The following is a 27,025-nucleotide window of genomic DNA, read 5'->3' as shown; positions in this document are numbered from 1 at the left end:
TGGAGCAGGTCAGTTGAAGAGAGGATAGAGGAGTTTCAAGGAGAGGGCACAGCAGGTACCAAGTCTTAGGAGGAAAAGAGTTGATGTGTTTGAGGAACAGAGAGGAGGCTAGTGTGTCTGGAGCCAAAGGAGCCATGGGGAGAGTAGGAGTTGAGCTCAGAGAGGTAGGCAGGGGGAAGATCATGCTAGTATTGGAGAGCAGTGAGCCATTGGTGGCTTAAACATGGGAATGGTACGATTTGACTTACAATTTCAAAGGATTGCTCTGGCTGCTGAGTGGAGGTGGGGAGCAGAAGCAGAAGCCCTACCAGGAGGCCACTGCAGTCACCAAGGCAAGATATGGTGAGGGGATGAGGGCTTCGGTGCGGGAAAGCAGATGGATTTGGATCCACCACCTGGGACAAGTGCCACAGCAGCTCAGCCTTGCTCCACGACAGTCACAGAGGGCTTCCTGCAGGCGGTGCCCATTTTGCATTGTCCTGAAGGATTAGTCTGCCAGACACATGTAGTCAGGAGAGGAGGAGGACCCTCCAGGAGAGAGAACAGCTATAGGATAAAGGCAAGGAGGTACAAAAGAGGGTGTGTGTTGGGGGAAAGGCTGTTCTATTTTCTCAGAGGGTAAGAAGATGTTGGGGTGAGCACAAGACTTCTAAAGACTTCTAGAGCCATGAATCACAGGGCTGTGAAGGCCAAGCTGAACTGAAAATTGTTTCATGGTTGAATCCATGTTTTCAGGACAGCCCTGCACTGTGAGGGCCGAGCTGGGAGGGTCCTGGAGGCTGAGAGGCAGTGTGAGGCCAGCAAAGGGAAGATGAGGGAGCAGGACACAGGAGAGACGTAGAGGCAGAATCTGCAGGACTAAAGTCTGGGGGCTGAGACAGTGGGAGGGAGTGAGGATGAGACCATGGTTTCCAATCAGGTGCCGGGGGGAATGAAGGGGCCTCCCTGAGTGGGGAAGGGAGACCAGGCAGTTTCAGGGGCCTGAGGCACACTCAGGTAGAGGTGCCCAGGAAGCAGATGGACCCTCAGGAGGCATAGCAGAGGGGAGAGTAGCCTCTGACCTCACTGGATCCTGGGTCCACATCCTGGGCCCCCTCCTAACTGTGTGCCCTGAGCAAGTGATTTTACTAGAGGCCTGCAAACTGGAGATAACAAAACCCGTGCTTAGAGGGTAGTTGAGGACATCAGAAGAGAAGCTGCAAGTAAAACTGCTTAGTAGAATGTACATTCTGCTAGTAGTAAGTCGTTAATAGTTGTTAATTATGTATTATTAGTTACAGGTGTGGCAGCTGGGGAGCGAGCACTGGGCTGGAGATGGAGATATGGGACTCGTTGGCTTTCAGTTGGGAACTGATGGCAGAGTAATGGATGAGACGACCCCAGGAGAGGAGAAACAGAGCTCAGGACTGAACTGGGCCACCGGAGATGAAGAGGGGGAAGGAGGAAAAGGAGGAGTAGAGAAGGGGGAGAAGGAGAGGGGAGGGGTGGGGAAAGGGGAGAATGGAGGATGGGGAGAAGAGGAAGAGGAGGTGTATTCTAAGGAACCTGAGAAGTGGCTGCAGAGAGAGAAGAACCAGAAGAGGCAGAGGAAGGCTGTGGAAAGGCCCACTTGTCCCAGTAACAATGAGACCGCCGACTTGGCCAGAGGGGATGTGGTGGGTCAGAGGTAGACGCGGTGTGTTGAGGGGCAGAAGAGAGGAGGGTGCAACGAGTGAAGCGAGGTGGGCTGCCAGAGCCTGGAGGCCGATCCTCGCGGTCCTGGGGCCTGGCTGGAGGACGCCCTTGACGCAAGCCCGGAAGTCAGGAAAGTGACTTTGCTTCAAATCCAGATTTTGCCACTAACTCTGTGACCTCCGACTAGTCACTCACTTTTTCTGAGCCTCAGTTTCCTCACCTGTGAAGTAGGGATAATAGTGCAGCAGTTTTCGTGAAACTGAGGGTGGGGGAATCCAGCAACCTGTCCGGCTACCGGTCCTGGACTCCGCCCCCTTTTGCAGGAGCCCCGCCCCAGACCCCGAACCCCCGCCCCCACCAGGCCGCGCCCACTACCCACGCCCTACCTGACCCCGCCTCAGACCACAAAACCCCGCCCCACCTGGTGGCGTCACTGGCCCCCTCCCTGCCAGAGCCACGCCCACCTGGCCTCGCCCAGGTTGCCCGGGTCCCGCTCCCTACACCCCGGCGGAGCCGAGTCCAGAAGGGACGCGACACACCAGCACTCCGCAGACCCCGACCCCCAGGCTCCGCCTCCGCGCCATGGCCGCGCCGGGACCCCGCGCCTTACGGGCTGCGCTCTGTGGCGGCTGCTGCTGCCTCCTCCTGTGTGCCCAGCTCGTTGTGGCTGGTAACGCGTGCCCTTCACCCTTCACCCAGCCGCCTGCCAGGAGCAGTCGGGGGTTGGGGGGGCGGGAGGGGAGTTTTCCACATGTGTGCGGGGCTCCTGGGGTGGGTAGAAGGGGACTCCAGCTGTGTGTGGATTCCTGTGTGTACGTGTAGGCGCCAGGTGTGAGGGAGCTTCAGGTGTATGGAAGTGAAGCGGCCCTAGGTGTATGGGGGGTTAGCTCCCGATGTATGCAAAGGGAGGGTGCTCTGGGTGAATGTCAGGGAGGTTGTTGGTGTGTGTAACCATGTGTTTGTGGAAACTGCAGATGGGCAGAGGGGCTTGGGGGATCCAGGTGAGTGTATGTGTGCAGAGGGTGAGATCCACCGAAGTGGGGAAGGGGGGCTGTAGCTTGGGTTCAAAGTGCTGCACCCATGCTACTCCCAGGTAAAGGAGCTCGAGGCTTTGGGCGGGGAGCCCTGCTCCGCATGAACATCTGGCCAGCTGTCCGAGGGGCCTGCAAACAGCTGAAGCTCTGTGAGCATTGTGTGGAGGGGAACAGAGCACACAACCTCACTGGCTGCGTGTGGGAGCAGTGTCAGCCGGAGGAGCCAGGTATGGAGTCAGGCCCTCCCCAAGTTTAGTGCCCCCAGTTATGAACACCAAGGCCTTGGCCCCACCCCCTAAACCTCTTCCCTGAACCTTCTCCCACCAGGACACTGTGTGGCCCAAGCTGAGGTGGTCAAGGAAGGTTGCTCTGTCTACAACCGCTCAGAGTCATGTCCAGGTAAGGGGGCTCCTGCTGGCCTAAGTCAAGTTGGAGGGAAGGGGCTGAGGTGTCCCCAGTCAGAGCCTGCCTCCAATATGGAATTGGCCTCTCCCAGAGAGTAGACTATGCCCACGAACACCGGGGTCCCGTTTCAGTTCTGCCTTTAGCTCACTGAGAAGTCCCTTCCCCTCTCTGGCCTGTTTCCTCCTCTGTAAATTGGTGCAGCCAGAGGATCTAGGACAAGCATGTAGAGAGGCTGGGGGAGCTAGCTCTTCTATTTTAAACCATAGTGAGGACTTTGGAAGTTCAGAAGGGAATGGGGGGAGGGCTTCTTGGAGGAGGTGGCATCAGAGATGACACTTAAAGGTAGAGTGGAAAGAGGGCACATCTGGTGGAAGGAACTGTGTGAACTAAGGCTTGAAAGTGTGTTGGGTGGGCCTGGGTTGGGGTCTTGATGGGAATTGGGGGTGGGGATCTGGATTATTATGGATTCCCTGTCTCTTCAGCTGTGCACCACCATCCCACTTATGAACCGAAGACCATCACAACAGGTAGGTACTACCTGGGGGAATGGGAGGTCTAGAGGTGCAGGGAAAGACAGAGCTGGGCTCAGGCACTGACGAGATCTGTGACCTCAGCCCTGTGATTTCTCCCTCTGAGCCTGTTTCCACATCTGTAAAGTGAGTTGGATAATACTTCACAAAGTTGCTGTGAGGATTTTATGAGAAGATGTATAGCACCTAGTTCAGTTTCTGATGCATAGAAGGTGATCGAGAAATGATGGTTCCCATCCCTTCTCTCAACACCAGAGAAATCAGGATGACCCCCTCTGGACCTACTTGGTGCTGAGGGTGTATGGCTCAGGTTGCCAAGGTGTCCTCAGTGACTACCTACTGCAACGTCCAGGCCCAGAGAGGGTCACCAAGCAGGTTCCTGGCAGAACAGAAGCAAGAACCCCACCCCTTGGTTCCCACTGCCCCTCAGGGCCTGGAGGTCAGCAGGCTTGGCAAGGATGGCTGAAGAGGCTCTTGGTTAATTAAAGCCAGAAACGTGATCTTAGGGGCTGAATTATTGATGGCTCAGCTCCCTCCGGCTTGAGCCCCAGATCAGTGTTGTACAGCTTATTTCTTCCCTCTTCTGCTCCTCTTTCCCCAGTGCCCTTCTCTGGGGCTCCCTGAGCTGCAGCTGGGACTACCCTTTGCCCTTCATATTCTCAGACCCCCCCCTTCCACAAGCTACTCCCTCTGGGACGTGGACCCAGCTCCCAACTGGGCCCCTTTCACTGCCCCAGAATGATCTTCCACCACCATCCCTGCCCTGCCCTGCTCTGGGCACCTGGCCCAGGGCCTGAAATTGAATCCCTGGTGGGAGTTGATGGCTAACGTGGCACAGCTGGGAGCCACCCAGACGTCCTGGCAACCGTGGGCCACAAAGCGGGGGCAGGGGAAAGGGTCAGGGGATGCTGTGTGAGTCTGGCTATGCCCTAACTGTGGGGTGACTTTGGACAGGCCTGGCACTCAGAGCCTGGCTTCTCCCTCTGACGTACGTCATCAAGTCTTCATTTGTCTACTTGGTAGGGTGTGGGCCTCCACTTCTTCCTCTGCTCCTTCCCTCCCTAAGTAAGGGCTCTGGCATTGGGTGACTCCAGGGTCTCAGGACTTAGGAGTCCTGAAAGGAGACCACAGCATCTGTATCTGGGCTTCAAACCCCAAGACCCAAGGCTGAGAGCGACTCTGAGCTGAAGCAGGTGTGGATGTCCAAGTTCTGGGTCCGTCCTCACCCTGTTGGGCCCCTGTGGAAGAGGGAGGCTGGCAGGGAGCTCAGTCACCATCTGGTCCCTGCAGTCAGGAGGCTCAGAGAGGGTGTAAGAGGCATCAAGCCACCGAGCAGCTCAGCAGCAGAGCCAGGGCCGAGCCAAGGCCCTGTCTCCCCAGCCAGGCACCGGCCCTCCCCACAGGCACCTGCCAGCCGCCCACGGGGTCTGGGTTGAACTTCTGAGCCTGCCGCCCAACGCTCCCATAGTGAGGCCTGGGGCCTCCAGATGACCTGTGCCGGGTATTGGGGTGGGGCTGGGCTCCTGGCCCACAGCGGCCTGCTGTGACCTCCTCCCTGCAGAGGGCCCTTCGGTCCCCGAGGCCCAGGGCCCTGGCTTTGACGGGGCCAGCTTCATTGGTGGCGTCGTGCTGGTACTGAGCCTGCAGACAGTGGCCTTCTTTGTCCTGCGCTTCCTCAAGGCCAAGGACAGCACCTACCAGACACTGTGAGTACCTGGCCCGCCGAGTCCCAGCTCACTGCCCACCCGCCCCCCTCTCTTGCCCCTCAGGTCCCTGTTAGCGCGGATGCGTTGTCTTCCCCATGGGGCAGCCTTAGGGGCGATGAGTCCCTCCCAACCTCCCCCATGTGAGCCACACCCCTTCTCCCTCCTCCAGCTGTGGGGTTCTCTCTGCTGGGTGTTGGCCGGGGCAGGACTCAGCCTGGGCCCGGCGTCTGCGAGCCCAACTGAGCCCACCTGTCTTTGTCCCCTCATGCTGCCAGCAGGGAGGAGAACCAGTAGGTGACAGCACAGGCAGCCTTCGGCCTGCAGCTCTGTGGCCACGGGCAGGAGCCTGGGCCCTGTGTGCGGTTTGGTTTTCCTCTGAGAAGGGGAGCTGCTCTGAGGCCCCCGTGTGCTGTGGCCCCATGTGTGCTGTGGGGCGGATCGCTGCAGACTCCATTAAAGTGTTTGCTCTTTTGACCACCGCCTGCTCTCTGAGGGTGGGTGTCCTTGGCCTGGCTGGGGTGGGGCCACTGCCCTGAGTGCCCTCTCTGTCTGGCCTCTGCAGAATCTGACCCCCTTCAGGCCTGGATTCCACACTCAGGGGAAAAAGGATGAAGAGGCTGCCCTCTTGACCCGCTTGTGGGCACTAGGGGTAGGAGAAACTGTGGTCACTAAATTCTGGCCCCTGTGGGCACCGAGCAGGCTCGGTGCCCAGTACCTGACATCCCCTCCTGTCTGGGCCTGGTACCTGCAGATGAGAGCATCCTTCAACCACCTCCTGTCTCATCCATCATCCCTGTGGGGCCCCCTGCCTGGTACTAGGTCTGGAGCCTGCCTCCTCCCATCAACCTGGCCTGGACACTGCCCCCAAATAAAGGAGCTCTTTCCAGCACTGTGTTTTATGTCCCATGTCTTGGGCTGTGTGTGGATTGGATAGGGTGGGGGTATGGCCACTGTCCTCTCCTTAATGGAAATTCTGACTTGAACTGATACTGTCATCTTTTAAAATATTTTTGTTTGCGGGAATTCCCCTGGCGGTCCAGTGGTTAGGACTCAGCGCTCTTACTTCTGGGGCCGGGTTCAATCCCTGGTTGGGGAACTAAGATCCCACAAGCTGCATGGCACAGCCAAAACAAAAAATATTTTTATTTGTTACATGTGTTTAATCCCCTCCTCCACCACCTTATAGATAAGGGTACAGAGACACAGAAAGGTAAGCACACCTGCTTAAGATCGCACAGAGTGGAATGGGGCAGGGCTGGGATTTGAATCCAGGTTTTTCTGACTCTAGGATGAGCAGAACTTCAGAACTCCTCTGCAGAGGCATCTCCAGGCTCTTTTGCCTTCTCAAGTTGGGTCTCTGCTCCGGTGCCAAGGTGGAGGTGCCCCCGGGATCCTCCACAGGGTACTTCTGGCCTTCCTTGAGCAGGCCCTTCTGGAAAGCTCCACCCGTGCCCACCTCCCCCTCTTTACCCCCCATCCCTGGGCCCAGAAGTCTTCCCTGACTAATAACATCTCCTATCAATGGGGTACTTGCTGGAAACCAGGCATGTGGCTGAGAGTCTAACAACAGTATCTGATTTAGTCCCATGACTGTCCTAGGAAGCTGAGACGCAATAGAGAGTCATGGGTGAAAGTTCAGTCTGTGGAGCCTGACTGCTCTGTGTGAATGGAAACAAGTTAATTGAACAGCTCTTGGCCTCAGTTTCCTCGTCTGTAAAGTTGGGTAACAGCGGTTCCATCTCTGTGGGATATGGGGAAGGTTCAGAGCAGGCGCATGTGCTCCGTCTGCTTCATTCCAGGGCATCCATCCACCCTACCAGCTGGGCAGCCTGTGGTCAGCCACCTGCACCTCTTCTTGCCCCAGGCCTAGTCTCCGTGCAGGGTCTCCAGCTGCAGCTGGAAGGGCTTTAGGGCCCCTGGGCTCCACAGGGAGTTCCAGCTACTATTTGGCCTCACAGAGGGCTCACCTGCCTAGGCATCGCACCACCATGGACAATGCCAAACACAGTCCACCTCCGTGTCCCTCCCCTCCATGCTCACTTCCATCAACACCCCCCTCCTTTCAGACATCAGCCTCCCTTTTAGCCTCCCCTCCAGCTCCTTACATCTGTGTTACCCAGCCTGCCTTGCTCTCTCTCCTTCAAGCCCCTGCACACGCAGTTTCTCCTGCCTGGGTCACCCTCCCTTGGCTTCTGCACCTAGCACTTAATCCTGGCTGGTATAATGCCCATTCCTCCCAGGCCAAGGGAGGAAATGCCCCTATATCTTTCTGGCTTTCCACCCAGTTAAGGAAATTTCTCTACAGAATGTTTTCTTTTTCAAAATTAGTAAATGCCGGGAATTCCCTAGCGGTCCAGTGGTTAGGGCTCCACACTTCCACTGCAGAGGGCACGGGCTTGATCCCTGTTTGGGGAACTAGGATCCCATAAGTCGTGTGTCCCCCCCCCCAAAAAAAAAGTAAGTGCCTGTAAGGAACAAGAGGACTACACAGAAGTTTATATAAAAAGCGAGAATCCCTCTCCCCCTGGTCCCACTCCCTAGAAATAACTATGCTTAACAGGATGTGTCAGACCTTCTTCTGTGAATTCACAGCACACATTTAGCGTTTTTAAAATACAAAGTGGGAGTGTGCTTTACATATTGTTCTGCAGTGTTGCCCCTTTTGTTACAGATCACACTTGCCCTATGACTTGTACAGGTGGTGATGATTTATTTGCCTGCATCCTCTCGATGTGCAGCTGGGTCATTTCCACTTTATCATAAACAGCATCATGGTAAAGGGGCTTGTCTGCAGATCTTGGCACACCTGTGGGAGAGAGTAGGGAGGACAGATTCCTAGAATTGGAATTGCAGAGTCTCAGCGTCCATCTCATGGATCCACCTTGTCTGGCAAACTTGGCCTCTACGTTCCCTACACCCTCTTGAACCTCAGCCTTCCCCACCCCCACAAGCACTGGGCCTGGAAAAAGGAGGCCCTCAGGGACCGTTTGATGAAGGAATGAATGAGTGAATGAATGAATGAGCCTTTCCTCTCCTCCCCTCCCCTATCACCGGAGGTCCCTCTCCAGCTCAGACCTCACCACTCACATCTGGACCAAGGCTGCTGCCTCTTCACTGGCCTCCCAGCCTCCATGCCTGCCCTGCACGGCCTGCCCATTCGATGGCCTATATTAGCAGCTGTTTTCTAGGCACTGCCAGGGGCTTCTCAGTGGACCTGAGGGTGGGCCTGAAGTCACCTTGCTAAGGGGGTTGGGACATGGGCTTGGGCAAAATCTATGGCATATAAGTGCCAGAGAGAACACAAATCATGTCCTGTCTCTGGGCCCGTTTCTCCATTTTTATTCATTCATTTAACCAGCATTAACTGAGCACCTGCTATGTACCAGCCTGTAACCCAGGGCCAGTAATAACGACCATGAGGGGGGCTGTGTAACGATGGGAGGTAACGTACCGCACCCAGCATGACTCGTGGGGTGCAGTAGGTGCCCAACAGACGGTAGCAGCGGTCATTCCTGACACCGGTGACAAGGATCAAAGGATTCCTAGTGGAGATGGCATTAGGGCTGGACCTTCATGGATGGGCGGAGCTTCACAGGGGGAGAAGAGGAGGAGGCTTCCGGATGGAAGGCAAAGACTTAGCTAAAGTTCAAATGTAGAAAAACCCTATGTGAATCCCAAAGTCTGAAGAGATGGCTGCAGAGCCCTAGAGGCCAGGAGCAGAAGTTGGACACCATCCTGGTTGGAGCAGGCAGGGATTCTGCCCATTCTCTCCAGGGCTGAGGAAGGAAATGCCCCCACCTTCTGCTGGTTCCAGCCTGGGTGGGATGTCCCTGGGGAGGGACAACAGGAGGAAGTCTTGTTTCATGTCCTCACCAGCCTGGCCGCTTATAAACTGGCACCCTCCCTCAGGGGCTCCAGCAAGGTGGGCCCACTCTGGACCCCACTCTCCCTTTTGCTCCTCTTGTTTGGGGAGCCCGCCTGAGAAGCCAGGATGCCCCAGCTGCCCAGGTAGAGGCCTAGGGCGCCCCCCGTACCCATCTGCCCTCATTCCCTCCCTAGGTATGCTTCTCCCAGCCAGGCTCACTAGCCTCAAGGAGCAGTGTGGGAGTTTGATAATCTGGACTCTGCACAAAAACATATGCAAATAGATGCAAATGGTGAAAAACCTTGCCAGCTCCGGAGGCCAGTGTCCTGACAGCTAGAATCTGGGGGGTGAAAACAGAAGTGCAGAGGGGTCTGGGAGACAAATGCCCACTCCCCCCATGCCCATCCTGTGCCCACCCAGCCCCATGTCTCCCTGCAGAACCCAGGGAACTGGAAGCCAGCAAAGTTGTCCTCCTGCCCAGTTGTCCTGGAGCCCCAGGAAGTCCTGGGGAGAAGGGAGCGCCAGGTCCTCAAGGTGAGAGATGCCGTGGAGCAGGCAGGGACCTGGGGCAAGCTGGGGAGGACGGGGTGCAGCAGTTACAGCCTGTGCTGAGAGCCCATGACAAAAGGGCAAGGAACCTACTGCGTGCCAGGCTCCAGGTCGGATGCCCAGCATCCGAAGATTGATCCTGTGAGGTAGGTGGTACCATCCCCATTTTGCTAGGGGGAAAGTGAGGCTCAGAGAGGATAAGCAGTTTGCCCACATTCACAGAGCCAGGAAAGGCTGCAGCTGGGATTTGATTTCTGGCTCCAAATCCCTCGTTGCTTTTTGGCCCCTGACACGGGGTGGGATGTAATGCATCTCTGCCTTGGGATTTCAGGGCAACTTGGACCACCAGGCAAGATGGGCCCCAAGGGTGAGCCTGGTGAGTATGTGCGGCCAGAGGTCTCCTCGTCTTTCTTTGCTCTGTCCCTGCCTCTGCTTGGCTGCCGTTCAGGAATTGGCTATGATTTCTCTCCTGCAGAGGGGGTGGAAGGCTGGGAGGAGTGGGGAGAATTAGAAGGGCCTGGGCACCCTCCCCTCTGGTAGTTAATGGGCATTCCCTTGGAGGTACTCAGACCTCAAGAGCCAACACTCATCTTTCCCTGGGGAAGGAGATTCAGCGAACCTGTTCCGGGGCCAGGAGAGTGAGGCTGCCTTCACAGGAGCCAGGCACTTGGAGTCAGTTGGTGCTGGGGTGTTGGTGGGCCCCAGGTGTCACCCAGCGCACCTTGGAACCCCTCTTCAGGGGTCCAAAGGAATCAAGAGGGCTCTTGGGTCCCACACTTGGCCTGTTCCATTGCCTGTGAGGGGGGTGGATGGTGGGGAATAACTTGGGGGCCCCCCTCAGTCCATCTCCCCTTCCCCAGGCCCCAGGAGCTGCCAGGAGCTGCTGAGCTGGGTGCCACCTTGAGCAGCTGGTACCATCTGTGCCTACCCGAGGGCCGAGGCTTCCCAGTCTTTTGTGACGTGGACATCACAAACGGGGGGCTGGCTGGTGAGCGAGTGTCCGGGAGAGAAGGGACTCAGAAGTCAGGCCCAGTGGGCACTTCTTCCCCTTGGCCCCTAGGGGGAGCCAGAGCCTACCAGAGCCAAGGCATCCCTTAAGCGTAACTCACTACGGAATGAAGTCTGAGAAGGCTTCACAGAGGAGATGCCATTTGAAAGGGCCTTGAAGGCTGTGTAGAAGTTCTCGAGATAGATGAGGTGCAGAAGGGCATTCCAGGTAGGGGGAAAGACAAATGTAAGGAGGCAGGAGAGTACAAGAGGGTGTGGGGGGACTGTATGAATCAGCTGAGAGCAGGTGGAGTGGTTGGCTGAGGTCTACTGCTGTGGGTCAAGAATGGACTGAGGGCCCCTGAAAAGACCAGTTCACAGAGGGCACTGAATGACCCACTGAGGAGTGTGGAGGGCAGTGGGGAGCCGTGGAAGAGTTTTAAGCAGAGGAGGGACCAGGTCAGACATGTTTTAGAAAGAAGACTCAGGCTACACTCTGGCAGGTGCATTGAGTGGGGACCAGACTGCAGGTAGGGACACAGGTTAGGACAACTGCAGGGGTCGGGGCAGGAGAAGAGGGTGGGCAGTGGCAACAATGGAAGTAGAGGCTCTTAGACGGAAAGATATTTAGGAGAGAAACTCTGCAGGGCCTGGGGTCTGCTTGGCTTGAAGAGGAAAGTGGGCTTGGGAGGGAGCATCAGCGTAAGGCTGGGTGGGCCTCTGGAGGTGACTTCTCTGCTCTAATATCTTGTTTCTTATGATAGTAAATTAAAACAGGTTATTTTGAATCTGACCCCCAACTGGACTGACCGTCTCCCGAGGACAGGGACGATGTTTCTCTCATTTCATTTCCCCCAGGGCTTTCGAGGCTGCAGTGTGAAGTTGAGAGTCAGTAAAAGGTAATAAGTGTGTGTAGAGCTCATCAGCGTATTCACAGGCAAGGCTCACTTGGACTCACACTTTATCAACAAGCCCCCAGTCCAAAGAGGGGGTGCCTGTCCACCTACCCCCCACAGTGCATCCATTCTCAGCTGACTCTGCCCCCTGCTTCTCCTCATCCCATGCTCAGCCTGGAGTAATGGCTGCCGTGCTAGGCTTCTCTGCCTCCCTAGCTATTCCAGCGGTGACAGGATGGTTCCGTGGATTTCGTCTGCTCTTGGTCCTCCTACAAAGCAGATCTTGGGAGCCAGGAGTCTGAATTCTGGCTAGATAATGAGAATTTGCCCCAGCTTACTCTCCAGAGTAGGTTCTCAGTAGGGTCCAGGGAGCTGGAGGGGCATTTCCCTGGCATTCTGACTTCCCACCTGGGATCTGAGGATTCCTCCATCTCTGCCTCCCTGTCCCCCAGGTACCTGGGACCTGCGGGTGGAGGTGGAGGACTTTAAAGGCAACCGCACCTTTGCTCACTGTGGGGCCTCTTTGGGGAGGCAGGTCACTACCCAGCTAGTGCTGGGCAGGTTCTCAGAGGGCACTGCAGGTGAGCGAGCCTACAGTGGGGCCCTGGAGTAGGCAAAGAAGGTGAGGGAGGCTGGGTTCTTTCCCAGGGCTGCCACGGCCTCCATGAATGACCCAGGACAGCTCCTTCCCCTCTGTGGGCCTCAGTTTGCTCATCTGAAAAATGGCAGTTGTGAGACAGGGTGGTGTAGGAGTGAAGAAGCTGGGCTCTGGAGGCAAACAATCCTGAGTTTAAAAGTCCAGCTCTGTCATTTACTAACTATGTGACCTTGGGCAAGTCCCTTCTGGGTCAGAGCCTCAGTTTCCTCCCCTGTAAAATGGGTAAGGAGGCAGGGAGGGAGGGTGTGGGAGACTCTGAGGCTCTGTTGAGTGTTAGCATTATCTGCCTTTTTAAAAAAAATACTTATTCATTCATTTATTTATTTAGGCTCTGCCAGTTCTTAGTTGTGGCATGTGGGATCTTCATTGCCGCGTGCGGGATCTTTAGTTGCGGCATGCATGTGGGATCTAGTTCCCTGACCAGAAATCGAACCTGGGCCCCCTGCATTGGTAGTGTGGAGTCTTAACCACTGGACCACCAGGGAAGTCCCCAGCATTATATGCTTTGGAAGAGGAACCAGAGAAGGCTTTTTTCAAAGAAACACCAACTGTTAAGGAGAAATCTGAAAGAGGGAAGTGGTTATGAGGAGGTGCCTCAGGAGAGCCCCCTTTCCTGCCCAGGCATCTGAGAAATCCCTCCCAGCTCTCCCTGGCACAGATGCTCAGGCTGCAGATGGGAGCTGGGAGGAGACAAAGGAGCAAGAGGGAAGCTGAGGATTCTGGGAGGGGAAAAGGTAGGGGGAGGAGCCAGTGGCTTTGGAGCCACAGTCCTGAGCTCAAGTCCCAGTGCCCCTGTGTAGCCTTGGGCAAACACCCTGGCTCCTTGGCACTGCTGTTTTCTCATGGGGGCTGAAAACATCCACCTCACCATTGCTCTGAGGCTCCTGTGAGATCATCTCTCCAAGGGTGCCAGGCATGGTGCCGGCACCTAGGTGCCTCTCATCCCCTTCCTGCCAGGGGACACCCTGAGCTTCCACGGCAGGAAGCCCTTTACCACCTATGACACCAACCATGATACAAACGAGAGCAACTGCGAGGTGACTGTCCGTGGTGCCTGGTGTTTCAGATCCTGCTATCAGTCCAGTCTCAACGGGCGCCACTGGATGTCCGAAGCCTCTGCCCGTAACTATGACATTGACTGTGCCTCAGACTGTGGCGTGGGCCACCCTTACCACAGGGTTCACATAATGCTTTGCTAGGGCATCCTGGCAACAAGCAGGGTTATCTCATCTCTCCCGTACAGTTTCTGGACCCTCGGCTACCCCTCCCCATTGCTAACCATCTTTGCTCCTCTGTCCACGTTAAAAAAAAAAATCACTTTAACCCTTTCCTGGCTTGCAGACCTCTTCCAGTTATTGGGAAAAACTCACAAGGGCAGAGCAGGGCACAGGTTTCAGTTCCATTCAAGGAAGATATTCCCTCCAGTCAGGAAGACGGACGAATCGGCCTCAAAAGGTAGTGAGGCTTCCATCCCAAGAGGTGTGCAAGCCAAGGCCAGAGGAGCATTGAGTGGTGGACTTGGAAGGATTCAGGCATCCACTGAGAATACTCTTGGGCCCCCTGGGTCCTACAAGTGGATGGTTTTGTGGTGGGAATTGCACAGCTATCTCACCCTCTCTGTTGCCCCCTCCTTGTCCCTTCTAAGTTGTCTCTTTTCCAGGCTCTGTTGTAAGTCAAGTTCTCATTCTTTGCTACTTCTTGCCTGTCCCATTAGGGATTAGTTTGAACTTAGTCAAACCAAGGCAGGTACATTTTTCTTCCATGGGGCAACAAGGCAGTGAAACAGCAGTACTGAGCTGGCATTTACTGAGCAGTTAGTTAATTTGCCAGTGTCACATTCTAGACAGTGTTAGAGCAATAGTTAAGAGTCTGATCTCTGAGCCTGACAGATAGTGCTGGGCTTGCATCCTGCTCTGTCATGTAGATGAGTTATCTTGAACAAGTTACTCAACCTCTCTAAGTCCCCAGTTCCTGATTTCAGAGTTCACTGAAGTTTATACCAGGCTGCTGCCTCACTAATTCACACTAGAAGGTTAGGGATTCTTGGGAATTGGAGCTGGGAAGCTGTTGTAGCCCAAGGGCTGGGGTTTCTGGCATTCTCCAGGTAGTAGAGAAACGTTTGCATGGGGATTCTTCTCAGGTTCCATGGTCATGTTCTGGGTGGAGGTCATAGATCAGAAGGGCTCCACGGCAGATTGGGTTACGGGAAAAGCAGCCCCCTGGCAAAAGTGCAAAGGACCGGGCTCAGATGCCAAGTCCCATGCTCCTGGCAGGCTGAGGACCAGGCTTCCCCCAGTCTCTAGTCCCTCCCAGCCTGCACAGCAGGGACCCGGAGGACAGGCACTCTTCGTGGCACTCTAGGCTGTGTTCTACACACACTAATGTCTCTGGAGATCCTTTCTTTCAACAGACCACGCAGGGGGCATGGCCTGCAATCTGCAATTCCTGCCTCTGCCTTCCTTAGCCCTGGCCTGGGCACACACACACACACACACATACGTGTGTGTGTGTGTGTGTGTATTTATTTATTTATATATATATTTATTTACTTATCTATTTTTATATATTTATATATATATATTTATTTATTTAACTCTTCTTTGCGGCATGTGGGATCTTTTAGTTGTGTCATGCGAACTCTTAGTTGTGGCATGTGGGATCTCGTTCCCCAACCAGGGATCAAACCTGGGCCCCCTACATTGGGAGTGCGGCGTCTCAGCCACTGGACCACCAGAGAAGTCCCCTGGGCACACATCTTACGAGTGCCTGCTGTGAGCAGTCCACAGTGGTTGGCGTGCACAAGGACACAGGCTGTTCCGGAAGCGGCCTGTCTCAGAGGCAGGAGAGGAGGGAGGGAAGAGGCCGAGTCCTAGGGCGCTAGGGAGCGGTGCTGTCCCAGGGCGCTAGGGAGCGGTGCTGCCCCAGGGCCGAGGGTGGAGCTTTCCCTTGTCGTCCAGGAAAGGGCTGGGCCCGGCCTGTATACATGTGAGGGCAGGAGAGAGCGACTGCCGGCGCTCTCCTGCGGAATCCGGGTGGTGAGCACTGCCTGACCGATTCTCGGGACTCCCCCACGTGACTCTGAGTCGCGGATCACCGGATGCCCAAGATTCCCTGGACCCCAATCCCCGATTTCAGATCCTCAGGACCTTACAAGTCAGAGGCCAGATTTCGCCCTGGACACCAGATTCCCAAACGGGACCTCCGGCCGGACTCCGGATATCCAGATCTTCAGATCCCGTAGGAGATTCCCGATCCTGACCTGATTCCCGATCCCGAGATCCCGGTATCTGTTGTCTCTGGCTCCTGTCCCGCTCCGGGTGCCCAAAGCCCGGCGCCCGACGCCCGAGCGCCCCCGCATGGCGGGGCAGTGCCTGAGGTCCGGAGCCGCGGAGCGCGCCGGCAGCTGCTGGCAGGACCCGCTGGCCGAGGCGCTGAGCCGGGGCCGGCCGCTCGCGACGTCCCCGGGCCGGGGCTGCGCGAGAAGCCGGCCGCTTAGCGTGGTCTACGTGTTGACCCGGGAGCCGCAGCCCTTGGCGGAACCCGAGACTGGAGCCGAGGCGGAGCCGCTGCCTCTGCGCTGCCTGCGTGAGGCCTGCGCGCAGCTCCCCGGACCGCGGCCACGACCTCAGCTGCGCAGCCTGCCTTTTGGGACCCTGGCGCTGGGAGACACCTCAGCGCTCGATTCCTTCTACAACGCGGGTGAGCGCTCCTGGGGGCGGGGCGGGGCGCTGGGGCGGGGCTTAGGGTCTGGGGAGGAGCCGAAGGGGCGTGGCTTGGCGACTCCCGGGAGATCCCGAGGTGTGGGGTGTAGGGGGCTATGCGGGCATAAAGTGAGCTAAAGTCTAGGCGCTCGAGGCGGGGCCGTGATAAAAGTGGAGTTTAGGGGATCTGGAGCACGGCCGGACTCGGGCAGGGATTTAGCGGATCCAGGCCTGGCTCGTGGTTCAGGTTTGGAGCTTAAGCACTCTGGAGTCGTCACCGTGCCTAGGGAGAGGCTGGGAGCGGGGCAGGGTGTGGTATCTCAGGAGTGGGATTGGAGAGCTCAGCCTCGGGATGATCTCGCACGGATCTCATGACGGAGAATCCTGGGAGGTGGAACTTGGACTAGGGAAAGGAGCCGTAAAATGTGGGCCTGGAATTCAGGGGTCCTAGCATACTACTTCCGAGGATCCGGCTGGAGAGGCAGAAAGAGAAGTGAAGGGGACCAACTGCCCAACTGCACTGGATTCTAGGCGAGGGAGCTTGGGTTATGAGACCCCAGTAGTTCCAAGAGAATGCGCCGAGCCTGGGTGGGGGGGGCTGGAGGCGGAGCAGGGTCGTCCGGGGGCGGCTATTCCCGCGCGGGTCACCCCGCCCTCTCGCCATCCCGGACGCCCCGCCCCCGATACTTATTTGTTCTTCCAAGAGTCCAGGAACCGTACTTGCAGGATGTCCATAAAACCTCAGCCTAAAAATGAAAGCTGACTCGACCTTGAGGACAGAGACACACAGAGTCACAGACTCACAAATCGTACATATCTTGATTCACGTAAACTGTCGCACACAGTATCACACACAGAGATACAGACACAGCAAGCTGCACACACACACACACACACACACACACACAGAGGCACAGTGTTTGTACATGCACAGGGCATGTGTGTATACACATGTGTATACACACAGCACACTGCTTGTGCCAGCCCCTTTCAAGAGACTGGGTTGAGAACCCAGGGAAGGGGACTTTTATCTTTGCACAACTCCTGCCTCTCAGATGGCCTGGAACAGGCTCCAGACTGGTGCACAGCCCTCCTTCTCTGTGCCCAGTGTCCGCAGGCTCTGAACAGTGGCATGTGAGTCATAGCCCGGGGAGCTCCACTCCTTTCCTTGCAATACTATAGATATAATTTCTGTATGAGCCAGAGGGACCCTAAAAGGGGGAAACTGAGGCCCAGAGCAAAACTGGACCCTGCTGGAGTCACAATGGGAAGGCAGACTGAGCCAGGATGGATCCCCAGGCTACTTCCCCACAAGCTGGGCTTCAGGGCTCAGGGCCCCCACCCGTGTGCCCGCAGATGTGGTGGTGCTGGAGGTGAGCAGCTCCCTGGCGCAGCCCTCCCTGTTCTACCACCTGGGCGTGCGGGAGAGCTTCAGCATGACCAACAACGTGCTCCTCTGCTCCCAGGCCGACCTCCCTGACCTGCAGGCCCTGCGGGTAGGTGGCCAGCGGGCTGGTGGGGGCTGGCACAAAGCTGGGGTGGCCCTACTCAGAACACCAGTATCTGAATGTCTGTCCCCTGCAGGAGGACATTTTCCAGAAGAACTCGGTGAGCAGAAACCACCCCTACTCCAATGTGCCCTTTGACCTCCATTATGACCTCTGACCTCCACTATCTTTCCTGGCCTCCTCATTCCTCTCTGACCTCCCTAGTGCCCCCTGACATCCATGTGACCCTTTGTTCCCTGTGGTCTCCCTTCATGAAGTGTGCCTCTTCCCTGCTATTTTAGTCCCCACTGGTGCTGACCTCTGACCCCCTCACTGCCCCTCTCTAACCTGGTACTGACCTCTGACCTCCACTGATTCCCACCTCCCTCCCACCAGGATTGCGTTGGCAGCTACACGCTGATCCCCTATGTGGTGACAGCCACTGGTCGGGTGCTATGTGGAGATGTGGGCCTCCTGAGGGGCCTGGCTGATGGCCTGGTACAGGCTGGGGTGGGCACCGAGGTGCTGCTCACACCCCTGGTGGGCCGGCTTGCCCGCCTGCTGGAGACCACGCCCACGGACTCCTGGTAATGGGGGCCCTCAGCAGGTGCACCAGGAGGAGGCTGGTGAGGGTACAGGGGGCTGGGGCTGAGGGGCGAGCCCGGCCATTCTCTCTCCCCCCCTCCCCTGCCGTGGACGTTAGTGGCTATTTCCGGGAGACCATTCGGCGGGACATCCGGCAGGCGCGGGAGCGGTTCAGCGGGCAGCAGCTGCGGCAGGAGCTGGCTCGCCTGCAGCGGAGACTGGACAGCGTAGAGCTGCTCAGCCCTGACATCATCATCAACCTGCTGCTCTCCTACCGTGATGTGCAGGTGTGTGGTGCTCAGAGAGGCGGGCAGTGGGGGCAGCGGCATTCAGTGTCGGACAAGCCCGAGTCCAGCTCCTGGACTCACTTGCTCACTGGTGGCTTTGAACAAATTATCTGACGTCTCTGAGCCTCGGTTTCCTCGTCTGTAATAGGGGACGATCTTGTCTCCCAGGGCAGCTGGGAGGCTGGGGCACACAGTGGGTTCTCCGTGTAAGGTGTGGTGTCTACACTACCTGCTGGGCCTGAAGGAGGTGTGCAGAGGATGGTGGGTGGGAAGATGGGGTGTCGGGGTGGGAGGGGACCCCAGCTCAAGGTTTACCTCAGGGTCTGTGGGCCGATGGGACCCACCAGAGGCCAACAGGCCCGGGCACGCTATTCCCTCCTGCAGGACTACTCAGCCATCATTGAGCTGGTGGAGACACTGCAGGCCTTGCCCACCTGTGACGCGGCCGAGCAGCACAGTGTCTGCTTCCACTACACATTTGCCCTCAACCGGTGGGTAGCAGAGCAAGGCTCAGGTCGTAGCATGTGGGGACACGGGTCTCTGCTGTGCAAAGTCATTGCTGTCTGCAATCACTGCTGTTCAGGGAATTTGCTGACCAAGGTCACACTGACGTCAAATGGTCCCTATTGTTCTGTTCTTGCTGCCCAGAGTGGGGTGGGGTGGTGGCGCTGCCCTTGGAGTGGTCACAGCTATCCAAGGTCACTGCTTCTCAGAGTCACTGCAGCTAGAAATCACTTCCATCTGGGATCGCTACCTCTAGAAAGATCAGAGCTGACCAGAGTCACTGCTATTCTGGGTTCATGATTGTCAGGCCCTTGGAAGGGTCCCTGCTGTTTAGGGTCTGGGGGTTCCTAGACAGAGAGTGGAGGCAGGGCCATCAAGTGGGTTCCCAGCCTTCTTCCCCTTCCTCTAGGAGGAACAGGCCTGGGGACCGGGAGAAGGCACTGGCTGTGCTGCTGCCACTGGTACAGTTTGAGGGCTCAGTGGCACCTGACCTATATTGCATGTGTGGCCGTATCTATAAGGACATGTTCTTCAGCTCTGGCTTCCAGGATGCTGGGCACCGGGAGCAGGCCTATCACTGGTAAGGGGCCCAAACGAGTGGACAGTGGGCTGAGCTAGAGGGATGAGGAATGAGGCTGTGGGCATCAGTCCAGCCCCGTGTCCCCCCACCCTTACCCCAGGTATCGCAAGGCTTTTGATGTGGAGCCCAGCCTCCACTCGGGCATCAATGCAGCTGTGCTTCTCATTGCTGCTGGGCAGCGCTTTGAGGACTCCAAGGAGCTCCGGCTCATAGGTGAACCCCAATCCTGCACCCCTATCCCCTACCCACAGGAGCTCAGAGGGGCCTGGGGAGAGGGCAGGGAGAGAAGACACTGGGCTGGAGCTGAGGCCGACCACATCCCCTTTTGGACCTGTTCTGCCTGAACCCACCCCAGTCCTGGGCCCTCGTGAGCCCTTGAGCCCACAACTGTTCCTAAGCTCACACCTGTGTTCCTTACACACTGAATTCCACGTACACTTGTTCCCAAACCCTTACCTGTGCCTGAGCTCCTACTCCCACCTGAGATCTGGCCACACCTAAGTTTTTAGCCATTTCTATGTTCCTGCCCACATGAATTTTGTGGCCTACACCTGGGCTTTGCCCAAAGTTGTAATCACATTCAATACAACCCATGCCCCTCCCTCCCAGGCATGAAGCTGGGCTGCCTGCTGGCCCGAAAAGGCTGTGTGGAGAAGATGCAGTATTACTGGGATGTTGGCTTCTACCTGGGAGCTCAGATCCTTGTCAATGACCTCACCCAGGTGGCACTGGCTGCAGAGCAGCTGTACAAGCTCAATGCCCCCATATGGTAGGTGGCCCCTTCTGTGGTGGTCCTGGGCTGGCCTGGTCTATCAGCTTCTGCACCTATATCCACTGGCTTCTAGTCCGAACCTCTTTCAGACCAGTGCCCATGGCACCCAATGGCCACATTCTGGCTGCATCCAAGCCAGTCTACTCCCCTGGCAGTGCTAGCTGGTGCCTGGGCTGAGCTGAGGGCAAGGTTGTGTCTGCAGGTACCTGGTGTCTGTGATGGAAACCTTCCTGCTGTACCAGCACTTCAGACCCACACTAGAGCCTCCTGGAGAAACCCCACACCACGCCCACTTCTGGCTCCACTTTTTGCTACAGTCCTGCCAGCCACTCAAGATGACTTCTCCCCAAGGGGAGCAGTGCTTGGTGAGGCCCGTGGGGTGTGGGACCTGGGAGAGGGGCAGGTCCCTTTTGACCAACCCCTCTCCCCTGTCATCTGCAGGTGCTGGTCCTGGAGATGAATAAGGTGCTGCTACCGGCCAGGCTGGAGGCTCAGGGTACCAACCCGGTGAGCGCAGTGACAGTGAGCCTGCTGGAGCCCGGTAAGCAGGTGGTATCGCCGGTGAGTCACCCCCATTCACATCTATGCACCCCTTCTCTCCAGCCTTTCCCCCATCCCCAGACCCCTCTCCCGGTCCCCACATCCCTCTCGGACCTTTTTCTTCTCACAGGACGTTCCCTCCAGCTGGACCTTCCCGGTGGCCTCCATCAGCGGTGTCAGGTGAGAGGGGAGACCTGGGGGAGGTCGGACGGGGGCGGGGGCGGCGCTGCTGGGCTGCCCGGCTCGGCTCACTGGGGTTCTTCATCCCTTCCAGCGTGTCGAAGCGAGACGGGCGCTGCTGCTTCCTCTACGCGCTTCCCCCGGCTCAGGACGTCCAGCTGTGCTTCCCCAGCGGAGGGCACTGTCAGTGGTGCGCGCAGCCCTTCGGCGTCGGGGTGCTCTGAGGGCAAGGGTGCCCGGGGTATTGAGGGAAAGGAAGGGACATGTTCCCTGGGTGCTCTTCGGCAAAGGGGACAGTTTCCGCCCAAGGTGCCCCTCCCATCAGTCTGATCTCCGTCCTCAGGTTCTGCGGGCTGATCCAGGCCTTGGTGAAGAATCCGGACTCCACGGCGGCCGCAGAGGAGGCGGAGGGCGGAGGGGAGGTATTGGAGGTGAGGAAGGGGTTGCTGGGAGCTTGAGGAGGGGGAAGGGCTGAGGGCCCAGCTGAACCCCGCATCTCACCCGCCCCCCAGTTTGATTATGAGTACACGGAGTCGGGAGAGCGGCTGGTGCTGGGCAAGGGCACCTACGGGGTGGTGTACGCCGGCCGCGATCGGCGCACGCGGGTGCGCATCGCCATCAAGGAGATCCCGGAGCGGGACAGCAGGTTTGGGACCTGAGGCCACGCGGGCTGGGCTCAGGGCTCGGGGTGGGGGGCTGGGGGACCAGGTGGGCGGGTCAAATGGGCGGGACCGCGAGTTGAGAGGGTCCTGTGGGCGGGACTGCAGGCGGGGGTGACGCGGATGCCCAAGTGGTCGAGCCGAGTGCGCTGGCTCACAGAAGCGAGAGTACGAGCCCAGTGGGCCCAGGCCTGTGCGCAGAACTGCAGGGACCCGGAGGGCGGGCTGTGGTCTGGAGGGCATGTGGGCTGGGTGATTAAGTTGCGGAAGGTCAGGGGCGGGGATGCTGGTGGGCGGGGCAGATCCTGGGGGCCTGCCTTGCTGGCGCTGGAGTTGGGTAAGCATCTCTGCCCCAAGCTGGCCTGTTCTTTACTCCCTACCTGCCCCCAGGTTCTCTCAGCCACTGCATGAAGAGATCGCTCTGCACAAACGCCTGCGCCACAAGAACATCGTGCGCTATCTGGGCTCAGTCAGTCAGGGCGGCTACCTCAAGATCTTCATGGAGGAAGTGCCTGGAGGTTCCTGCCCTGCGTGGGACGGGAACGGAACTGGAGTTGTGGGGCATGGGGCTGGAGCCAAGCAGAGGTGGAGAGCCCTCCGGGAAAATGAACCCTAGCGTGTGTGGGTAGTGTAGCCCAGAATTAGCTGAGGCAGTGCAGTTGGGTGATGGAGTCTGGGCCATGGCCTGGCCTTTGAGCAGAGCTGTGCGCTGGAGTAAGTGGGTGCCAATTATGACCTTGGACTCATCTTCCCAGGCAGCCTGTCCTCCTTGCTGCGGTCAGTGTGGGGACCCCTGCAGGACAACGAGAGCACCATCAGTTTCTACATCCGCCAGATCCTGCAGGGACTCAGCTACCTGCACGACAACCGCATCGTGCATCGAGATATCAAGGTCAGCGTGTAGCTGGCTCACCCTGGTGGGGAGTGGGGAGGCAGCGATATGGCCCCAGACAGAGGCTGACATTTTAGACTAAGTGGACAGACCCTTTGCAAAGGACTGGGGAATTCATCAAGAAGGTTCCCTAGAGAAGGCAAGAAGTTCAGATCTGAAGCTAACTTCCAGAGGGGGATAAGTGGGATGGCAGGGGGAGGAGGTTGACAGAGGCACGGTAAGGCTGGGAGTCCCAGGAGTCAGGGTCTCGGGATAGAGTCCAGTTCTGGCACCAGGAGCCCAGCCTGATGTCTGCTGAGCACACTGTCCACTCTACTCAGGGGGACAATGTACTGATCAACACCTTCAGCGGGCTGCTCAAGATTTCCGACTTTGGTACCTCCAAGCGACTAGCAGGCATCACACCCTGCACTGAGACCTTCACAGGTAACAGGGGGTGGGGTGGTGAATGGGGTTGCTGATGTGGGGCAGAGAACTCTTGGGACCTTCCAGGGAATGCTGTTTCTCCTGGGCATGGAGTTAGAGTCCTAATGGGGGATGGAACCCGGGGCAGGTGATTGAGCCAGAGGTTAGCTGATAGAATCTAGAACTGGAGCTTGCATAGCTGATGACATTGAGTTTAGTCCCTGAAACGGAGCCCAGAAGTGTTGATGCGGCCAAAGGTCAAAGCGGATGATGCAGTCCAGGTTAGATCATGGCACCTACTGTGGGTGATGGAGCCCACGAACGTGACAGAGCCTGAGATGAGCGAGGAGGCTCAGGATAGGTGTCTGATGACCAGGGGAGGTGATAGGAACTGTTCTGGATACTAAAGTTCAGGGTGAATGCAGGTGGCCAGAGGATGACAGAGCCCCCTGCCACCCCCACAGCGACGAAGCCTAGATGCACATTATTGCTACTGCTCCTGTCCTAGGGACCCTACAGTATATGGCCCCAGAAATCATTGACCAGGGCCCACGAGGGTATGGGAAGGCGGCGGACATCTGGTCATTGGGCTGCACTGTAATCGAGATGGCCACAGGTCGCCCACCCTTCCACGAGCTGGGGAGCCCGCAGGCTGCCATGTTTCAGGTGAGATCCCTCACGGCCTGGCTTATGAGGTGGGGTGGGGACAGACTGGGCCCTGAACACCTCTAAACTTGTCCCTTGTGTCCCCTCCCTGCCCTCTTCCCAGGTGGGCATGTACAAGGTGCACCCACCAATGCCCAGTTCTCTGTCAGCCGAGGCTCAAGCCTTCCTCCTCCGAACTTTTGAGCCGGACCCACGCCTCCGAGCCAGTGCTCAAGCGCTGCTGGAGGACCCCTTCCTGCAACCTGGGAAGAGGAGCCGCAACCCCGGCTCCCCCCAGTACGCTCTAAGGCCCTCAGGTACCAAGCGGGTGGAGGGAGTGAGCACGCTGGGGTGAGGGCAGAGGAGCTGTGGCGGTGAGAGGGCTCGGGGCCCCGGATGATAGCCTTGTCCCTCCCTCAGATGCCCCTTCCGCCAGCCCCACTCCTTTAGCTGCCTTGACCTCCCAGTCCCAGACATTCCCGCGGCCTCAGGCACCCTCTCAGCACCCTCCCAGTCCCCCCAAGCGCTGGCTCAGTTATGGGGACACCAGCCAGCTCCGGTAAGAACCCAGGGTCCTGGGGCGGGTTTGCTTCATCTGGTTTTGTCCTGATGCGCTCCCTCCAGAAAAAGCCCTCCTTGGGGACTTGGGCACTTTGGCCACTTGTAAGGATGGCATTTGGTGCCCTCCTCCCACATGCTCTTACTTATATTTATTGTGCCCTCTCAATGCTGAGTTCATCTCTTTTGTCCCTGTGAGGTGGGCATAAAGGTAAAAGCCAGGATTCAAACTCTGGGGTGGAGGTGGCGGGATGGTGTTGCTGCCCACCCTCCAACAGCCGCTCTTCACTGCACCCAGGGTGCCGGAGGAGCCTGGGGCCGAGGAGCCCGCGTCCCCTGAGGAGAGCTCGGGGCTGAGCCTCCTGCACCAAGAGAGCAAGCGCCGGGCCATGTTGGCTACAGTACTGGAGCAGGAGCTACAGGCCCTGGCAGAGAGTCTGCACCTGGAGCAGGAACAGGTGGGCGGCTCGCCCCGGCGCCCCCTGCTGGTCGAGCACCGACAGCACTCCTGCTGAAGGCCTCCCCCGTCCCTCCGCTGCCCACCCCACCGCGCCCTGCACCCTCCCACCAGCATCTCCCCCGGCTCAGGCGGGAATACTCGCTGATGACCTTCTCTTCCTCCTCAGGGTTCCCATCTGGGGAGGAATCATGTGGAACAGCTACTGCGCTGCCTCAGGGCTCACATCCACACTCCCAACCGCCGGCAGCTGGCCCAGGGGCTGCAGGAGCTGCAAGGGCAGCTTCGGGCCCAGGGCCTCGGGCCCGAGATTCTGCAAGGACCGCTCTTCGCCTTCCCAGATGCGGTGAGGGAGCTTTCTCAGTTAGGGCTGCCCAATAAGAGGTAGTGAGCTCCCCATGCTTGGGAATGTACAAGGACTTGATGTTGCAAGATTCCATGTCTTCCCCGATAGAACCATCGGGAAAGGGACATCGGCCCAGTCCTGGCTTCCCAGCCCCTCCTTTGATCCCAAGTCCGCCCACCCCACTTGCCTCCGATAGAAGACTTTCTAGGCCTTTCCAACTCAAGCCCCATCTCTGTTTGAAGCTCTGCAGTCTCAGCCGCACCCTTCCTCCTGCTCCAGGTGAAGCAGATCCTCCACAGGCGCCAGATCCGCCCACACTGGATGTTCGTGCTGGACTCGCTGCTCAGCCGCGCTGTGCTGGCAGCCCTGGCTGTTCTGGCCCCAGGTGGGTGGGGGACTGGAGCCTGCCTGCCTGCCTGCCTGCGGGGCGAGGATGTGATCCTTGGGGGCGTGGCGAACACAAATAGGGCAGGTAGGGGCGTGGTCAGCGAGGCCCTGGCTTGACCCGGCGCCAAGCAGAGGGATGGCGTAACCAAATGGATATCTCCCAGGCTGACACTGCCTAGCCCGTGCCCAGAGCCCCGCGTCCTCTGCCGATGTCTGGGGTCCTAAATGGGCATTCTCGCCCTGCCTGAGTTCACCCCGCTCGGATTGGCAGAGGCGGAGAAGGAGGCAGTCCCACCGAAGTCGGAGGAGTCCAGTAAAGAAGAGGAGTCCCAGGAGAAGCAGCAGGAGACCCCAGTCCAGCGGAGCCCGCTCCCAGGGGAACCCGAGCAGGGAACCCCACCTTCGATGGTGCAGCTGGGCCTCTTGCGAGCAGAGACCGATAGGTACAGCTTCTGGGACTCGCCCATAGCCTCTGCAGGAGCTTCACCCCTACCTACACCCCCTCCATTCTATTGCCTTCTGCCTTCTAACAGGCTACGAGATGTCCTGGCTGAGAAGGAACGGGAGTGCCAGGCCCTGGTGCAGCTAACTCTACAGCGCGTCAGTGGGGAGCCCGCAGGTGAGGGGGAGCAGTCTGGAGAGCTCGAATGGTGGGTGTGAGGCAGCTTCTTGGCAGAGGCATCCTTGGGTTCACCAGCTTTCTCCCCGACAGCTGCTCTCACAGTGGACCATGGCCTGGTGCGGTGGCTACAGGAACTGAATGTGGATTCAGGCACCATCCGGACGGTGAGGGGGCGAGTATTGGCAGTCCCTGACCCCCCCCAACCAAAGACTCCAACTATGCCCATCTTTCAGCTCTTCTCACTTTCTCCCTCTGATGCAGAGAATCTCAATACTGAATTAGCACTTTGTATATGCCTCCCATTGGACAGATGAGAAAACTGAGGCCCAGCAAGGAGTGTGATCTGTCCTAGCATGTTGGTAGTAGAACAGAGCTAGTTCCTGGGTCTCTGGACCCATCTTTCTCTGATTTTACCCCTCCCTGTTTCTGTGTATGTGTCTTTGTCCACAACTAGCTACTGAACCACAGCTTCACCCTCCATGCCTTACTGACCTGTGCCACTAGAGATGACCTCATCTACACACGCATCAGGTATGTCCTGGGCCCTTGAGGGATAACCCACACCTATGGCCTCATGCTGGCCAGATCGTGACACCATCCCCCTAGTTACGGGCCTGCCTGGGTTCCTCTCTGAAAACTATAGGGACCCTAAGGTCCCCTGGGGACAGAGGGGGCATCAGGCAGACAGTGGGTACCAGAGAGAGAGCCCAGGGCCTTCTTCTGCCTGAGCCTCATTGAGCCTGGTGCCCCCAGGGGAGGGATGGTATGCCGCATCTGGAGAGCCATCTTGGCACAGAGAGCAAGGTCCACGCCAGTTACCTCTGGCCCGCGGGAGGCTGAATGAGGACATCAGAGACGGGAGGCCAGACCCAAGGATGGATGAATGCAGGAAACACAGCGGCTTCTGACACACCTGCCCCAGGACCCAGGGGCAACTGGAGGAGGCCAGGTGGGGGGGGGGCAGGGTAGGGCCCAAGCCTAGCCCCAGTGGGGGGAACCAACCAGAGAGGTGTCTCAAGCTCACGGAGTGCCGGCAGGCAAAGACTATTAAACAATACTTTTGTACCCTTGGGCCTTGGTGATGTCTGAAGTATGGGGAGGAGTCCTAGGACCA

The 27,025-nt window shown here is 57.8% G+C and overlaps 3 protein-coding genes across 5 annotated transcripts; all 3 read left to right on the top strand.

The window, feature by feature from the left end:
• Positions 1-2,183: 2,183 nt before the first annotated feature.
• CD164L2 (CD164 molecule like 2) lies at positions 2,184-6,143 on the top strand (the record flags this gene model as incomplete). 3 transcript variants are annotated; one of them, XM_079932329.1, is made up of 6 exons in its annotated part: positions 2,184-2,344; positions 2,768-2,935; positions 3,036-3,107; positions 3,596-3,640; positions 5,205-5,349; positions 5,912-6,143. In XM_079932329.1, exons 1-6 carry the CDS (start codon positions 2,257-2,259, stop codon positions 5,916-5,918), a joined length of 525 nt encoding a protein of 174 aa, XP_079788455.1. In that variant the 5' UTR covers positions 2,184-2,256. The 3 variants fall into 3 exon arrangements, with proteins under 3 accessions (XP_079788455.1, XP_079788454.1, XP_079788456.1); XM_079932328.1 differs by having other exon boundaries at positions 5,628-6,143; XM_079932330.1 differs by lacking the exon at positions 5,912-6,143 and having other exon boundaries at positions 5,205-5,353.
• A 2,641-nt stretch (positions 6,144-8,784) lies between these two features.
• On the top strand, positions 8,785-13,503 carry FCN3 (ficolin 3; the record flags this gene model as incomplete). Its single annotated transcript, XM_079900560.1, is given in 13 exon segments — positions 8,785-8,791; positions 9,164-9,218; positions 9,220-9,327; positions 9,329-9,357; positions 9,653-9,748; positions 10,095-10,139; positions 10,624-10,650; positions 10,653-10,729; positions 10,731-10,751; positions 11,863-11,874; positions 11,878-11,992; positions 12,099-12,227; positions 13,262-13,503. Coding segments are annotated over 13 exon segments (963 nt in total).
• Positions 13,504-15,442: 1,939 nt separating this feature from the next.
• Positions 15,443-26,814, top strand: MAP3K6 (mitogen-activated protein kinase kinase kinase 6). Its single transcript, XM_079930333.1, has 29 exons — positions 15,443-16,003; positions 17,362-17,501; positions 17,590-17,613; positions 17,889-18,079; positions 18,196-18,364; positions 18,749-18,855; positions 19,278-19,448; positions 19,549-19,661; positions 20,058-20,217; positions 20,423-20,585; positions 20,662-20,781; positions 20,891-20,940; positions 21,035-21,130; positions 21,284-21,371; positions 21,453-21,586; positions 21,990-22,117; positions 22,355-22,491; positions 22,812-22,917; positions 23,405-23,562; positions 23,666-23,858; positions 23,962-24,100; positions 24,398-24,557; positions 24,726-24,902; positions 25,182-25,287; positions 25,561-25,732; positions 25,823-25,908; positions 26,002-26,075; positions 26,366-26,442; positions 26,665-26,814. The coding sequence occupies exons 1-29, from the start codon at positions 15,661-15,663 to the stop codon at positions 26,753-26,755; spliced, it is 3,873 nt and encodes a 1,290-aa protein (XP_079786459.1). The 5' UTR covers positions 15,443-15,660; the 3' UTR covers positions 26,756-26,814.
• The last annotated feature ends 211 nt before the right edge of the window (positions 26,815-27,025 follow it).

This window comes from Stenella coeruleoalba (genome assembly GCF_951394435.1).
Source record: "Stenella coeruleoalba genome assembly, chromosome: 1".
NCBI classification, from domain to species: Eukaryota; Metazoa; Chordata; class Mammalia; order Artiodactyla; family Delphinidae; genus Stenella; species Stenella coeruleoalba.
Note: the sequence above shows the minus strand (reverse complement) of the source record. Positions and strands in the feature narration are given on the sequence as shown.